The sequence below is a fragment of the Talpa occidentalis genome, unplaced genomic scaffold, assembly GCF_014898055.3.
Source record: "Talpa occidentalis isolate TD23 unplaced genomic scaffold, MPIMG_talOcc4v2.1 talOcc4.14, whole genome shotgun sequence".
NCBI lineage: Eukaryota > Metazoa > Chordata > Mammalia > Eulipotyphla > Talpidae > Talpa > Talpa occidentalis.
This window is the reverse complement of record NW_023601433.1, coordinates 64,737,268-64,753,082: the sequence shown is the minus strand read 5'-3', so window position 1 is coordinate 64,753,082 and position 15,815 is coordinate 64,737,268. Positions and strand designations below refer to the sequence as shown.

Sequence of the window (15,815 nt, the reverse complement as noted above, 5' to 3'; positions counted from 1 at the left end):
ACCATCAATCAAATGTATATAATTAACAATTGTAGACTTCATTCAACAACAGTAAACACATTCTTCTCAACCTCACATTGCAGTCACCAAAGCAGACCACATTCTGGGTCATAAAGTACACCATAACAAATTTAAAAATCTATAAATCATTTGTCTGTCCACAAACTACAAGGAATTAAATTAGTAATTATTAACAAAAAGATAGCTGGAAAATCAAAGTATGTGAAGATTAAATAACACACTTCTAAATAATATATAGGTCAAATAAGAAATCTCCAGAGAAATTTTAAAATATTCTGAACAAAAATGAAAGCACAAGCTACCAAATTTTGTAGGATACAGTTGTAAGTAATACTTAGCAAGGAGTTTATAACAATGAATGCATTTATTAGAAAAGATCTAAAATAAGTAACAAATTTCCACCTTAGAAAACTAAAAAAACAGCATATTAAATTCAGACATGAATTAGGGTGGGAAATAAATGAAACTGAATACATAAAATAGAGAAAAATCAATACAACCAAAAGTTGGTTCTTTGTAAAGATCAATAAAAATGATAAGCTAGGCTAACTTTGAAAAGAAAGAAGACACAAATTACTAAAATCATATTTGAAAGAGGGAATATCGCTACATATTTCATGGACATTAAAATGACAAAAGGAATATTACTAAGGTTCAGTAGCACTGAAAGAGTTATGGGAACCTCCAATTGATATCTAGTCAGACAGAAGCAAAAGTTAACACCTGTACAGCAGTTTAGAGTAGGATTTGGGCCAATCTTGTTAGACTTTCTGATCTGTGGGAACTGACACTATCACCTGGTGATAGTGTGAGAACTGAGTTAAATTTGTTAATCAGTCAGCATCCACTGAGAGTTAGAAAAATGCCCAACCGGGTTGAGAAACCACACATTGAAATTATAAACTCTATGCCCACAAATTTGATAACCTAGACAAAATGGATAAATTCCTTGAAAGACACATATACCAGAAAATACAAAAGAGGACAATGGACAATCTGAACCCAATACTGGGTTGTATTCTACTGATTAATATTTTGAAGAAAACTGATTGGCTATTGAAACACTTTTCCTCCTTCTTAGTTGCTTGGATGTTCTTGGAAGCTGTTTCTTACAAATGTTTTTTAAGGTGATTCTTTCATTTGGATACACTGGCTTTTTTCCATGTCAGAATACAACCATATTTTGGATAATGCCAGTAAAAAAGAAAAGATATCATAGGATAAAATCTAGATGATCTGGGATACGGTGAGGGTGAGGAGGTGACATTACTTGGTATAAAACACCAAGCACATGATCCATTAAGGAAATAAATGATAATCTGGACTTCATTAAAATTAAAAACTTCTTTCCGAAAGACACTGTCAAGAAAAGAGAAGATAAGCAACAAACCAGAAAAAAAGGACTTGCAAAACAAGTCTGATACAGGAATATGAGGCTAAATATCTAAAGAACTCTTAAAGTTCAAATAGAAGCAGCAACCCAATTTTAAAATGCACAAAAGTCCTGAACAGAGGTACCTTACCAAATAAAGATTTAGAAATGGCAATTAAATACATCATAAAGGAATTAAGCAACTGCATAAGTGTTGATACCTGCTGTGCAGAAAGCAGTTAAGATAGCAAGTCTGACTGGTAGCCTTTAAATGTCTTACAAACACTCTCTGGTGTATGAGAACTTGAATTTCAAGAGAGTTTCTCACCCTTCTCAAACTAAGGAGAGTGGTTAACTATGCCTAAGCTGGTCCTCCAAACAATACAGCTTATATTGAACAACTGTTCTCCTTCTGGGAGTCTGGAGTTTGGGTGCTTGCCAAGCAGAGTATGCCTCCCAATAACATCCTTTGTTGGCAACATTTCACACATGTTGTCACAATGAATTGCTAAACAATATCCTGTGTGACTCCACTGACAAAGGACCCTTGGGAGCTTGAGCCTGGTTTCCCCAGACTTCACCCCACGTGCCTTTTCACTTTGCTGACTGCACTTTGCGTCCTTTCACTGTAATAAATCAGAGCTGTGAGTATGACAATCTTGTGAATCCTAGAAATTGAAGTGACTATGGGATCCTCCTCACAAAATATCTGCCTGTACAGAAATTATTCTATTCCACTCCCACCCTCATTCATACCATACCAGGGAACAGATTACAAAACACTGCTTGCTTACTGCATGTTAGCCCCAGAAGTAAAATCTAAAGACAGTACTTTGGCAGGAGGGAGAGAGGTTCCATAGAAAATGTCATACCAGGTCAACCAATAATACACTTTAAAGTCGAAAAGGTCTAACCACTTAACCAGAGCTTCCAATGTGCTTTCTACATCTCTAGTATTAACTACGAGCAGACAACCAAGGATTATCAGCTATCTGAGAAAATCTAACATGGACAATAAAGGTAAATATAGGAAAAAAAGAAAATAAACTTAGAAGAACAAGAGGCAATGTTAGGGGGGAAAATCTTTGAAAAGAAATTATCTTCTGAAACAAAAACTATATAGAAATAGAAAATAAGCTGTCTTGACTAGAGCTACATAACTCAAAGAACAGTTATGTTTTAAAAAAATAAATAACACCACCAAGATCTTCACTTATATTCTCAGTTTTTTAAATCTGAGATGTTTGGGGAGTAGGAAGTCTTACCCTTACCAAGATTCTCAGATATAATGGTTGGTCTTGGTGATGTGATAATGAAATTTCTGCTCCTCTCCTCCACTCAATGCCCTATTGCCTGTTTCAACAGAGGACACACATTTTGATCCACTCCTGAGCGCTGGAGGTAGGCCACAGTCAGTTTAAGAGCATAAAAGAGAAAGCAACCAACTCTCTGTATTCTTTGCAGGCTTACAATACTTGGTCCATAGCACATGCCCATGGATACAGCAATACCTACCAGTTTCTGTCACCACCATTGGAGAACCTGACTAAGGCAGCACTGGGTGATAAATACAAACAGTAGGAGGTAGGATGCCTAGTCCTAGTCAACCCCCATCTTCTAAAATGAAATAACAAAAGCATGTTATTCATACAAATGGACTGCTTATTAGAATTAATACAACTATCCAAAATACCTGAGATCTTGCAGAGGGGACTTATTTACAGGAAAGTATAAAATATGGGTATATATTCAACAAAATAGAATAAATGTTTAGTCTATGCCAATCCTGATCTGAAGTAGTTTATACTCTAAAAAAGGAAATGAAACCAGCAGAGACCTAGATATAAAATAGTAAAAGTGTCACAGAAAATACAAAGCCTGATGCAAGTTAGAAAAAAGGAAAATACCTAGCAGGAGAGAAAAGGAGTCTCAGGAAAGGTTTCTTGATATACCTAGAAACTAAGATAGAAGAAATAATAATGAACTCTCTTGTTTCCACTGAAGTGAATAATACAGCAGAGCAAAGTTATGAAACAGGAGATGTACAATGAAGAATCTAGGATAACTGAAATACAAACCACTTTGTGAAAGGTTGGAGCCACTCTTAGACCTAAATTACCAGATGAAATGTTTTTATTAATTCAAGAGAGCCAAAAAAGAACTAGGAAATAATCTGATTGGAGCTCAGCTTTCAGAAAAAAAAGCAAATCTACTGTCAATACATAAAAATGGCTTGGAAAAGGAAAAAGAAGAAAACATAATGAGAAACTAACATTACTCTGGAAACTACATGAGTTACTAAGAAAGCAAATGTTGAAATACTGTTTAATTTTGTTCTGGTTGGTGGGTATGCCAAGAATAACTGAGTCAAACTTACCTGTCATTATTTCAAGTTTCCATATTATGTTGTAAGAAAATCACAACAATTCTATTTTGGATAATTTTTTCAATGGCCATGTTCTCAGCTCAATAAACACTAAATCTAATTATATAACTACAATATAAATCTAAAAGTCATAGGCCACAAAGACCTCTAGTAGCATCTACTTCAATGGTTTCTGAATTTTACTTTTCATTGCAGAAACCCTCCACAATGTAATTCTGACACAGCTACCAGAGCTAACATAGACTTCATGGATTGAAGGTACAGCAATCCCTAAGTATCTCACTTCAGATACTAGCAATAAGTTCAAGAGTTCCTAGGCCACATGTACTTCTGAAGAACTGCCTACAAATTCACACTACTCCCTCAATATCAATAATTCACTGTAACAACTCACAGAACTTAGGGAAGCACTTATGATTACAGATTTATTATAAAAGATGCAAACCTGAATCAGCCAATGGAGAAAAGCGTAGGGCTGGGTCTGGGAGGTCATAAACATAAAGCTTTTGTGCCCTTAAGGCACACCACCATCCTGGCATAGCCATGTATTACCACCAACCAGGAATCTCAACCAAGCTTCCAGAACTGATATTGGGAGTTTATTGTAAAGGCATGATTGACTAAAGGATTGGCTTTCCTGGAACTCAATCTCCAGGCCCCTTCTCCCTCCCTGGAGATCTTGGCTGATATGTGACCCAAAGACCAACCAACCATCTAATCATAAGGTCGGTCCTACGATAACCAGAGGCCAGTCTCCAGGTTTAATCATCTCGTTAGCATAAACTAAAGTACTGTTCTCAAGAGCCTACCATATAGAAAAATGTTCCTATCACTCAGGAAATTCTGACAATTTGAAGTCCCCTTCCACCAGAAAATGGTGACAAAGACCACTTAAATTCTTTATGATTCAGCCCTCTTTTATAAAAAAGAAGAAAAAAACCTTAAAAGAAACCCAGTATGTAAAACAAATCCAAATAAAATTACTCTAAATGAGGAGTCCCATAATCCTGCCACAGAGACACTACATCCCTCTGAAGACCAAGAAGATTGAGTGAGTCATACTTAACAGTATCTTTCATTCTAACATTTACTTCATTTTTGAAAAGCAAAGCAAGTCATTTACTTGATCTGGTAGTGCATTTGAATAATTGATGCATCATTCTTACTGACTGAAAGCCAAGCAGCCTTTTTTAAAATGTATAGTTCATTTTTTTAAAGTACACACATAAAGCTTAAAATCTATCTCACCTTACTTAAAAATATAATAACCAAGTTTATTTAAACTTATTTAAAAAGCTTATAGATCAGGTGCTATCCCTAAGATACTAAGGATAGAAATAAAAAGTTCTCATCCTTTGGGAGTCTATATCACACACAGGAGTCAATCAATCAGCCAATCAATGTCAGGTAGTTGAGTACTATAAAGAAAAGCAAAATGGAACAGGGCAACAAAATGAGAGGACAGAGGTAGATATTTCTCACAAAAGCTAATTAGGGGAAAGACTCTGAAACTAATTTGAACAGTCTTATATGATGTGATGGACATCAAGACATTCAAATAACTAAGGTAAGACTATTCCAGGCAAAGAAAACAGCACAATACAGATAAAAAGGGAGGAATAAGCCTAAGAGTATTTAGATTCAAGAAGCTTAGAGTGATAGTATCTAGAGATCATCATCACATCAGACACAAGGGGTTAGATTGTGGGTCACTTTAATATAGTTTCTCTGCCCTGTAAGTGAGATGGGAAGCTCGAAGGGTTTGTAGCAGGTAAGTAGCATTATCTAAGGTTTTGCAAAGATCACTGACCTTTGTAGATGAGAACTAATTGTAAGGGGCAATCAGATGCATATTAGAAGGCTCTTGGCATAGTCTATGAAAGAGACAAGATGACTGGCCAAAGATAATTAATAATGAAATTTTGGACATATTTTCAAGGTAGAGCCAAAAATTCTTGCAGATATAATAAAGGTGGCACAAAGAAAAAAAGAAAAAGAAAAAAGAAAAGAAAAGAAAAAAAGGAATGGATATAGAGTATGAAAGAAAAAGATAATCAATGGTGACTCCTGGATAGGAAATAGTGTGAAATGGGGGCAATGTGAAATGAAGCAGACCACCCAAGGCCTAAGCTTGAGTTAGCTCAGGAGGACAAGTTAGGGCTGTGGGAAAATTCCAGGCCAAAACAATAGAGGCCAGGTTCCCATCAAAAATAAGATGTATGTACCCTTTGTACCTGAAACATGGGATGTGGTGAAGCGCTCCACTGTTTGCAACAGCAGAGTATGGCTTCTGTAACCCGCTTGCTATGGTAACTGTAAACTCACAGGTGCAGTTTTTGGTTTTAAAAACCCTTATCACCCCTTGCTCGCGGCTGCTCCCTACAAGAGGGACAGTCACCAGCCCGCTAATAGAGGCTTTGTTTAAATTTGATTTAGACTCGGGTCTGTGTCTAGGGGGAGACTCTACAACAATAGTAATGGTGCCATCAATTAATATAAGCAAGATGAGAGAATGAGTAGGTGGGGAAAGAAACTAAGAAATTATCTCTGGATCCCATGATAAAGATAACAAAAGAGGTATAAAGTATATAAACAAATAGCCCAATCACAAAGTTGGTAAGCAGCTAACCTGGGAATGCAAACCAGGCTGTGTAGCTCCAAGCTGAGCAAACTAATTTGCCTCTTAATACTGTGAGAAGACAATGGTGAAGAAGAGGCTTTAGTACTTAGCAACAGTTAAGTTCAACATCTGGAAATAACAAAAAGAGGGAAGTCAAAAAGACTTAAAGAGCTAAGCAGAAAACTAGAAAAAGTTTGGGAATCTTGGAAACCAAATGAATAAAGTATACTAAAATGGAATGCTAAGAAAACAAAGAAATGACGTAAGATTTGACCATAATATTTGGCAAGAATGGAAGTCACTAGGGACTTTGAAATAACAGCTTGATGGAATAAGTTATCTTTACAATTCAAGAGCTGAACTTGACAAGAAAATGAATATCCAAAATGAGATTCATCCACTTAATAAATGTTTACTGAATGTTTACTAGTTCCATCAGACAATGGTCTATATGCTAGGGATATAGCAGGGAATGAGTCAAATGAAAATCCCTTTCTTCATGGATAGAAGTGAAAAGATAGCACCAACATTCTGCCTCTTTAAATGAAATGTTATACTGCACAAATCATTTGTCAATTTCTGATTCACAGTTTCAGTATAAACATAAAGCTGAAAACAATTTTGGAAAAAGTACAAAAGCATATACATGTTAAGTGATGAATTATATCAAATAAATTAGTGGGAATACTTTAAAATCAGACATACTCATGGACAGAGTGAGAAGGAATACATACTATATACTCTGTATCCTATACAATAAAAAATTTGCCAGGAGAATCTATTCTACTCTATTCCAGGATTATTTACTGGGAATCTGAGAGGTCTTAGATAATCTTTCACGATATTTTGATAACTGGTTCATAAGGAAAGAATTGATCCAGATACCAAACATTAATCAACATTTATTGGCAACTATCATGTAGCAACAAATGAAATAATTAAGGACCATAATACAGGATATAATTATCTTCAATACTAATTTAGTTAAAAACAAAAAATCTTACAGGAGTTTGGAAAAAGAGTGGAGGGTATGATAGAAAGAAGGTGCTCAATTAAGGTGCTATTTTGTCCCCCAGGAGATGTTTAGCAATGCCTGTAAACTTTCTAAATTGTATCTGGGAGCTGGGTAGTGGAGAGGATGTGCCACTGACATCTAGTAAACATAGGCCAGGGATGCTATTAAACACACTACATTGTAAATGGATTAAACTCTAGATCAAAGACATTTATATGGTCCAAATAGTCAACAGCATCATTACTGATAAACTCTAGGCTGAAGCAATCTGGAAATGATTTGGCTATAATGAGTTTCAATTTTGAACTGACCTCCAAGCATGAGGACATGCAGAAAGGTAAAAAAACTAACAGAAGCAAAAGCATAAGAGCAAGGAGTCTGTGCTTAAAACTGAGTGGTGGAAGTACTGAGAAAGGATTTAACATTAAGAAATCTACCTGAATGCAATGGAAATGTTTACACAAATTGTCAATAGGATTTAAATGTGACTGGATAGCTGCTATCTAGGTCATCTATATGGTCAAAAAATAAGACAAAGGTGCTAGAAACTGAATAACCAGGTATTCAGAAGTCATCTTATTTGAAGTATTTGCCCTAGAAATTAATGTATTAAACTGCTTGACAGCAGTAACCATGTCTTGTTCATCACTCTCCTCTTTTAAGCCTCTAAGCAGTGTCCTGTATAGTGTATGCTGAGTGCTTATTAAATTAAATGCAATTTTACAATTAATTATTAAGTATTATTGGAGAGCTCTAACGTTCCATCCCCTGCTATTTTCAGGATATTCATTTAAATTGGAAAACAACAAGAAACTATCACTTAATATTCATTAGTAGGTACTACATTAAAGCACTGTAATTGGTCTTCTACACATATTTTATTTAATTGCAACAGAATGTATTTTTCCTTTTCTAAAGGAATAGGAGAGTGGGACTCAACAGAGTGTAAGAAACTTACCCATAATTTCACTCTGAGCTAAGAAGCCACAGAGATACAGAACTGAACCCTTTCCTACTCTAAGTTTTGATGATGTGCTGTAAGGAAGAGTTAAAAAATCAAAATTCAGCACCCACCCTTCACAATAAAAACATGCAAGGACATAAAGCAGTTCCACAAAGTTGCCCTAGTTCCTTACCACAGCAAATTTTGTCTTAAAGAACTTGTGCATGGTAGTTCCAATGTGTCAGGGCAATTCCTAAGTGCATTCAAATCATCCCAATCTTCCTAGGAACCCAAACCCCTGTAATTATTACCCTTAGAAACCTTCCTGGTGAATACACACAAAAAAGCTAACCTGTCCACTTGGTTTCGTCAGTGCATAAAAGCAATGAGTCAGAAAAAAAACAGCATTTCAAACTCAAAACCAGTTCAGATTCCAGGTGCCTGTCAACACTTAAAAAGTGCAGACTTAGCCGAAGAAAGGCAAGGCAGTGGTTCGAGTCATAACTCCGTTTCAGTTTTTGCCAAGTATTCCATTTTTCATCTCTCCCAACATTTTTTCAGTCTATTCTTTGCCAGAAACTATCCCCATTAGAGTTACAATAAAAAAAAAAATTTAAATCCTCCAAGGACTCTAACCTGAAACATTCTGCTTGTTCCAAAGGGTAAGCATTTTGTCCAGAGAAACACTTCCAGGCTTACAAGTCTACCCTAGCCGAGGTACCCCTGAGCCCGCAGTTCTGTCCCAACACCAGATGCCACACCAGCTGCTCCTCCGAGGCCTGCACATCCCCCTTTAAGGAGTTCTGTCCAAACCCACAGGACTAGCTCAAGGCCCATCTCGCAGGCTGTGGGTCCCAAATCTCTCAACGAGGATGCGCCAAGCCCCCCAACAACCTCCAAACTCTGAAAGAAGGGGCCTCAGAGAAAGGGGCGAGGATGGTCTGAGCCCGGCGGTCCAGGCTGCGCGCGGAGAAGGGGCAGAGTGGGCTTGCCACGAGCGGGGGGTGGCCCGAGAGCCGCCAAAGCACTTACCCACATCCTGATCGAAGGGATTAGTAGCAAAGAGAGGCATCTCCACTGCGTGCCGAGGTGTCCGCAGGGACTCCCCCTCGACACCACGGGATTCAGGGTGCGACGCAAGAAGAAAGACTCCTCAGGCAAAAACAGCTACAGACTCGGACCCTACAGGGTCCGCCGCAGCTCCTCCTCTCACCGACCCCCAGCAACCAGGGCAGCGGCGGCGGCAACAACGAAGGAGCAGAAAAAGGCCCCCGCGCGGTGCCTGTCGGGAACAGGGGCGCCCTCGGCGCTGCCTGCTCAGAACCTACACAGAATCTGCCCCGCCAAAGCAGATCCGAACAAGACGCCCCCTCCGCCGGACCCCGCTTTTGATAGTTCACACTGGAGAGTCAGAGTAGTGCCTGTGTTTTTGGCTTTTGCCTTAGACAGGCGTCTCCGGAAGACGGGGTCCTTCAGGCGTGCCCAAGCCATCTAGAGACCCCAGGCGTGAATCAGATGGGGAGAAAGGAAAGGGGTCGCGTCTGAGTCAGTTGTCATAACTTTGTATCCTTTTCAGAGGAGAATGGGAGCTCCGTTTGGGGTCGTCTAAATAAAAAGTCAATGAGTCCAGTTCGCTGTCTGAGGTGACAGAGAACTTGCTTGGATGCAGTCATGTGAGCTGCAGGGATTGGCTTGAGTCCGTAAAGGGGAGTATCGGGGTGCGCTGCTCCCTCGGCGAGGCTGAGGTAACGCTGGCACCTTCCCCAGAGTCCCTGAGCGCCCGGCTTGAGCATCTCTGTGGGGAGCTCATCAAGTTGGGCGTTGGCACTTATTGAGTGACTAACTTTGCAGTTACTCAGCAGCTGTGATGATTAAAAAAGTGAGTTTCACGATCCAAGAATGACTGACAGAACCCTCTCCTTTACCCCCCACCCCCAATGAGGACAAAAAAAAGAAAAAATGAACTAGAAATTAGCTAGTGGTTCCAAACAACTTAAAATATTTACTTAAGAATTTTATTTTTATACATTTAAAACAAAAATATTCCCCTGTGTCATGTAGAATTTAAGGAGCCGCTTGCGTCCCACTTGGAACCAACTTAGTAAAAGGATCTTGCACGTAATTTGAAATTGTCATCTATACCCAAATGAAGGCACTTCTAAATTGATATGTAAACAAATATTTACAACATGTTAACAATGTGGTTAATACCATGGTATACCAAGAGTACTTGCAAAAATGCATTAAAAATGAAGTTCCATTTCTAAAAGTGAGAACGCAAATTAATGTAGCATTTAGATAAATTTTGGTGATCCAGACAGATTAAAAGAAGCAGGGATGTGAAAAATCGCTCACTCACACTGTTGAATGAATCATAGATTAATATGGTCTCTAAAGAAAGTACTTGGATGTAATAACAATGTGAATACCTTTGGACCCTGCAATCCTTTTTGGAATGTATTCTAAAGACATTCTTTGATGCCGCAAAAAGAAAATTTTCATGACAACATTATAACCAGAGCACTGATAGCCACTGAAGTGTCCAACATTGAGACTGAACAAGTTATTTGCCTCATGGTGCCTTAGTTTCCTCATCTGTAAGGAATAGGAATAACAAGACTAATAGGATTGTGAGGATCAAATGGATTAGTACAATTGAAATCCTCAAGTGCCTAGCACCTAAGTATGCATTAAATTAAGTGTAGAAATCATAATTGTATTGGTCAAGTAGTTTATATAACAGTACACACAAGCAGAAATTCCACAGCTCTTAAAGGTGATAATATGTATTTATAGAAAGACATCTAAGTACACAGGTTTTTAAAAGCAGGTTACAAAGCCATGTAAGATTACAAAATACCCTAAATCTCAAGTATCTGAAAAGAAACACTTAAGAATATTATGACATGATTTTCCCTGAGTGGTAAGATTTGGGAAAAATTTTTGTTCTTTAAGTATTTTATTTTATTCCCAAATATTTTCATGGTGAGCGTATATTTCTTTCACAGTGGAAAAAAAGTTAAAACACAACGTAAAAAAGATGGGGTACGTAAGTAAGTACCACTGATTTTTTTTTTTAAAGATTTATTTATTTATTTATACAAGCACTGGGTACAGTCAGAAGCTCGGGAGGGTGAGAGAATTCACCAGAGCCAGAGCGGGGAACAGAATAGAGAGAAGGACCGACCGAAGCACACTGCTGAGGGGAGCAGCGGGTGGCAGGAGAGGTCTGCGCCCCATGTGGGACCTTCCTCTGGTGGCCGGGGAGCAGCCGGGGATTGAACTGGCGCTGCAGAGGCTGCGGGCAGCTTCGCAACCCAGCGCTCAACCGCTGCGCCACCGGGGAGGTCCAGTACCACTGATTTTTAACATCAAAAGCATACTTGTGTTTCACTATGACAAGTACACAGTTTTTCCAAAACAATATTGGTAAGTGAAGTGGAACATTCTGAAAAAACTTGTTGATTACTGGGATGATAGAATCAAGTAACAACTTGTCCATCTTATGTTCCTGAAGTGTCTGGAGCACATTCTCACAAGTGCTCTGTATCAGCCAATACTTAGGAGAATGCACTGTATTGCTTTGTGCTTTAGAAATAAGACAGTTGTTCTATTGCCAGCAATAAACTAGTCATCAAAGTGCTGAGGCCATGATCTTCAATATGTGATTAATGGTAATAGGTAAGAAATAATAGCTGTTAGTCTTGAGAGTATCATCCATGTATTCTGATCTAGAAGAATGACTTTTGCTATTTAGAGATTTTATGATAATCTGCTATAAATAATAAAAATGTTTAAAATTTAAAATTTTAATGTTTAATATAAAAAACATAAAAAGTGAAATAAGTTTATATTTGAATTTAGCTTTCCATTACTATCCCTTAAAACATTTAAAACTGCAGGAGTTTCAGTGTTAGTATTGCCACAATCTTTTTAAACATTATAGAGGCTATCATTTCACATTAAAATGTTTCTGTAATATTATGTTTACTAAGTTCAATGGTTAATTTTAAATTTCGGTTTGATTTTGAAAATTCTTATACATTAAAAAAAGAGAGAACAGCAACATGCAAATGAAATTAGGGAAAAAAATCTATTTTCTTGAAGTTAGAGAAAAAGAATATTCTAGGAAGGTTAGTAATACTACTTTAGTTCGCACTCTCATCATCTTTAGAAATATTATATTTACCTCCTATGTTTTTCTCCCTTCCTATTGTTATGGACTGAATATATTACATCTTGAAAAAACAATTTTAAGACCCTAGGAATAAATAACTTGCGAACAGACTTTTAAAACCATCCCTCTTACACACAATGTAAGCTAGAGTGACGCAAAAGGTAAGATGACTCTACACCTGAGGCTGTGCACTTGCATGTCAAGCAATAGCTGAGTCATTGGAGATGTCAGCCAAAAAAACAACTTGGGCTGTTCTATGTATCTGCTTGGTCCCTTACAGCATATTAGATTCAACATTACAAGAGACAGGCAGACAGAAACTGCCAATATTTTAAAGCCTGAACTAAGATATGGGAACACCATCATTTCAGTCATATTCTATTTGACAAGCAGTTCCAGCTTCTACACTCAAGAGGAGAGGAAGTAAAAACCAAATCTTGAAAGAGGAGTGTTAAACAATTAGGGACCATGTCTGAAAGCCATCACAGTATTATAACATATTACTTGTTTGTATAGCTTTTGCATGTTACTCATTTTTCTGTATTTTCAGGTCATACACAGTGGGTATTCCATAAATGTTTGTTAAATGTAGCAAAGAAATACACTGTGACTTTCATTACAATCATGAGGGAGCAACAAGATCTACACTTGTCTTTTCACCATAACCAAGTAGAACACAGGACAAAATGTATGGAAATAATTGGTTTCAAAAATAGGAAAACAGCATTAAACTGTAATAGCAATACCGTGCCTTATAATCAACATGGTTGTCAGCCTGGAGTCCGCTTTCTGGACACACAGGAAAGAACCCCAAAAAAGATCCAAAAGTTCTTACTACATTTGGGAATCTAAAGGACTATAATTTGGAGCACAGAGTACCAAGAGAGTGCTGTGCAGAGAAAGAATTTCAGAAATTTGTACAAGAATTCCCTTGAAACTTTGACTGAATGAGTAAGATAAATCTCTACAAATCTGGGTAAAGAACTTTCAGGGAAAGAGTTACTGCTAGCAAATCAAGATTTGAAAAAATCCTAAGAAATCATACAAGCTCAGTTATCATTTAAGTTCTGAAAAGCCAGAGGGAAGATATTTAATTGAATGCACTAGGTATTTGTAAATACCCACAAAATGAAATGTTTTAGTGGTAGAGAACAGAGATCATCTCCAAAAAAAGTTTAAAAAATATCTTGAAAGGATTAAGATGAGAAATGTAACTTAAAGGAAAGGCAGAACAAAGCATGGACTTTGAAATGAATGCTCTCTGTGCAAATAAATACTCTCAAAAATATAATTTATACAGTGACTAGACTATATTAAAAATTAGTGAACACATGAAGAAGTAAGGAAATATGTCCAGTAACCAGTAGGATAAACAGTCTATAGAAACAAACTGGAAGTTATAGAAATGGTTGAAATAACACATAAATGTATTAAAAGGTAATATAACTTTGGTCAGTATGCTCAAGGATTTATAAAAAGATGAAAGTAGGAGAAAAATATATATCAAAAGTATATGGAAAAAGAAAAACAAAGGGATATAAATATACAATAGCAGAAATAAATGAGCTTTTTCAAAAATTCAAAGAATTGAAAAGAAGGAAATAAAAGAGGACAAAAAAATAGAACAGATTGGACAGGCAGTATAGTGATATTTTTATTCAACCATATTAAAAGGTACATTAAATACAAAAGGTCTAAACATTCCAATGAAAAGGCAGAGATGGATTTTTTAAAGCAAGACCCAACTATATGATGTGTATGAAAAACATCTTAAAGATACTGAGAAAGATAGGTTAAATAAATGGATTGAAAAAATATACATAAAGCATTAATCTAAACAAAACTGCTGGTTATGTTAATATAAGACAAAATACAAAACAAGGAAACTTCCCAGGAATAATGAATGGCATTTCATCATGATAAAGGAATCATTTCACCAAGACAAAACAAGATTAAATTTGTATCTACCTAATAATAGAGGTTGAAAATAGGAAAGAGATATATATTACATAGAATATAGAGATCCATAATATTTGTTGCCTCTGCAACATGGTGAGATAAAAAATAGATCAAATAGAAAATCAGTAATTACACAGAAGACTCAAAAATACTATCAAACAACTTGACCTACTTGACATTTATGAAGGTTCACCCTAACACTGCACAATAAATGTTCTTGTTAAGTGGACACACAACTTTAGCAAAGATAAACAAAATGTTAGGTCTTAACTCAATATAATTTAAAGGATAAAATTAGATTTTTTTCTTGACTAAAACATCTTAAAAATATAACAGGATACTGCTAACCAATAGCAGAAAAATATATGGAAAATTCCAACATATGTATAGATTAAACAATATAATTCTAAATAAACTATATGTCTAAGAAAAATTAGAAAATATTTTGAAGTGGGTGAAAGCAAAAACAATCAGAATTTGTGAGATGCAATTAAAGTGATGCTTTGATGAACAAGGTGTTAGAAAAGAAAGATGTTTAAGGTGTTAGAAAAGAAAGATCTAACATCAATGAGCTAAACTTCTACCTTAAAAAGAGAAAAAAATTAAAATAGTAAAAAAGGAAATAATAAAGATAAGGTCATAGGAAATGAAATAAAACAATTTACTCTATCAAGAATAGCAGTAGCAATGTGATTTCAGATACATTAATTAAAACATTACAGGAATTTAAAAATTTATCATTTAATGCTGTTTTTTAAATTTTTGTCAATAAATTTGACAACATAGGTGAAATGAAAAAACATATATCAAAGATACAAATGACCATATGATCCAGAAGAAACAGAAAACCTTATAGGATATATATCAATAACAGATACTAAATTATTAGTAAAAAATATCCCATAAAATTTTTCAGGACCATTAACTCAATAGTTAAATCTACCAAACATATAGGAAGGAATAATACAAAATTTATACAACATTTTTTAGAAAATACATTGTGGAGGAACAATTTCCTATTCATTTTATGAGAACAACATTACCCTGATACCAGTATCAAACAAAACATTATGAGAATACTTCAGACAATATCCGTTTTAACATAAGTATTATAGTCCTTTAAAAATAGAAATTTAAATATAGCAGTACATTTTTTAAAAAAATACATTAAGACCATGTGGAGTTCATCCCAGTAATATAATTATTTTATTATTTAAAAATCAACACAGTTCACCATATTAATAGAATACAAGAGAAAAACCATATGAAAATCTCAGTAGGTACAGAAAATCATTTTACAAAACTCAAAAGCCTTTGTGACC

General features: G+C 36.0%; 1 protein-coding gene across 2 annotated transcripts in view; it reads right to left on the bottom strand.

The window, feature by feature from the left end:
• STAM (signal transducing adaptor molecule) overlaps positions 1–9,613 on the bottom strand; it is a 55,314-nt gene extending 45,701 nt beyond the window's left edge. Inside the window, exon 1 of one of the 2 annotated variants that reach the window (XM_037510678.2) lies at positions 9,390–9,613. In XM_037510678.2, the coding sequence (XP_037366575.1) occupies positions 9,390–9,429 (40 nt within the window). In that variant the 5' untranslated portion in view covers positions 9,430–9,613. Of the gene's footprint in view, positions 1–1,614; positions 1,653–9,389 lie in introns of those variants that run through there. The other variant, XM_054695109.1, reaches the window with a different exon arrangement.
• Between the last annotated feature and the right edge of the window lie 6,202 nt (positions 9,614–15,815).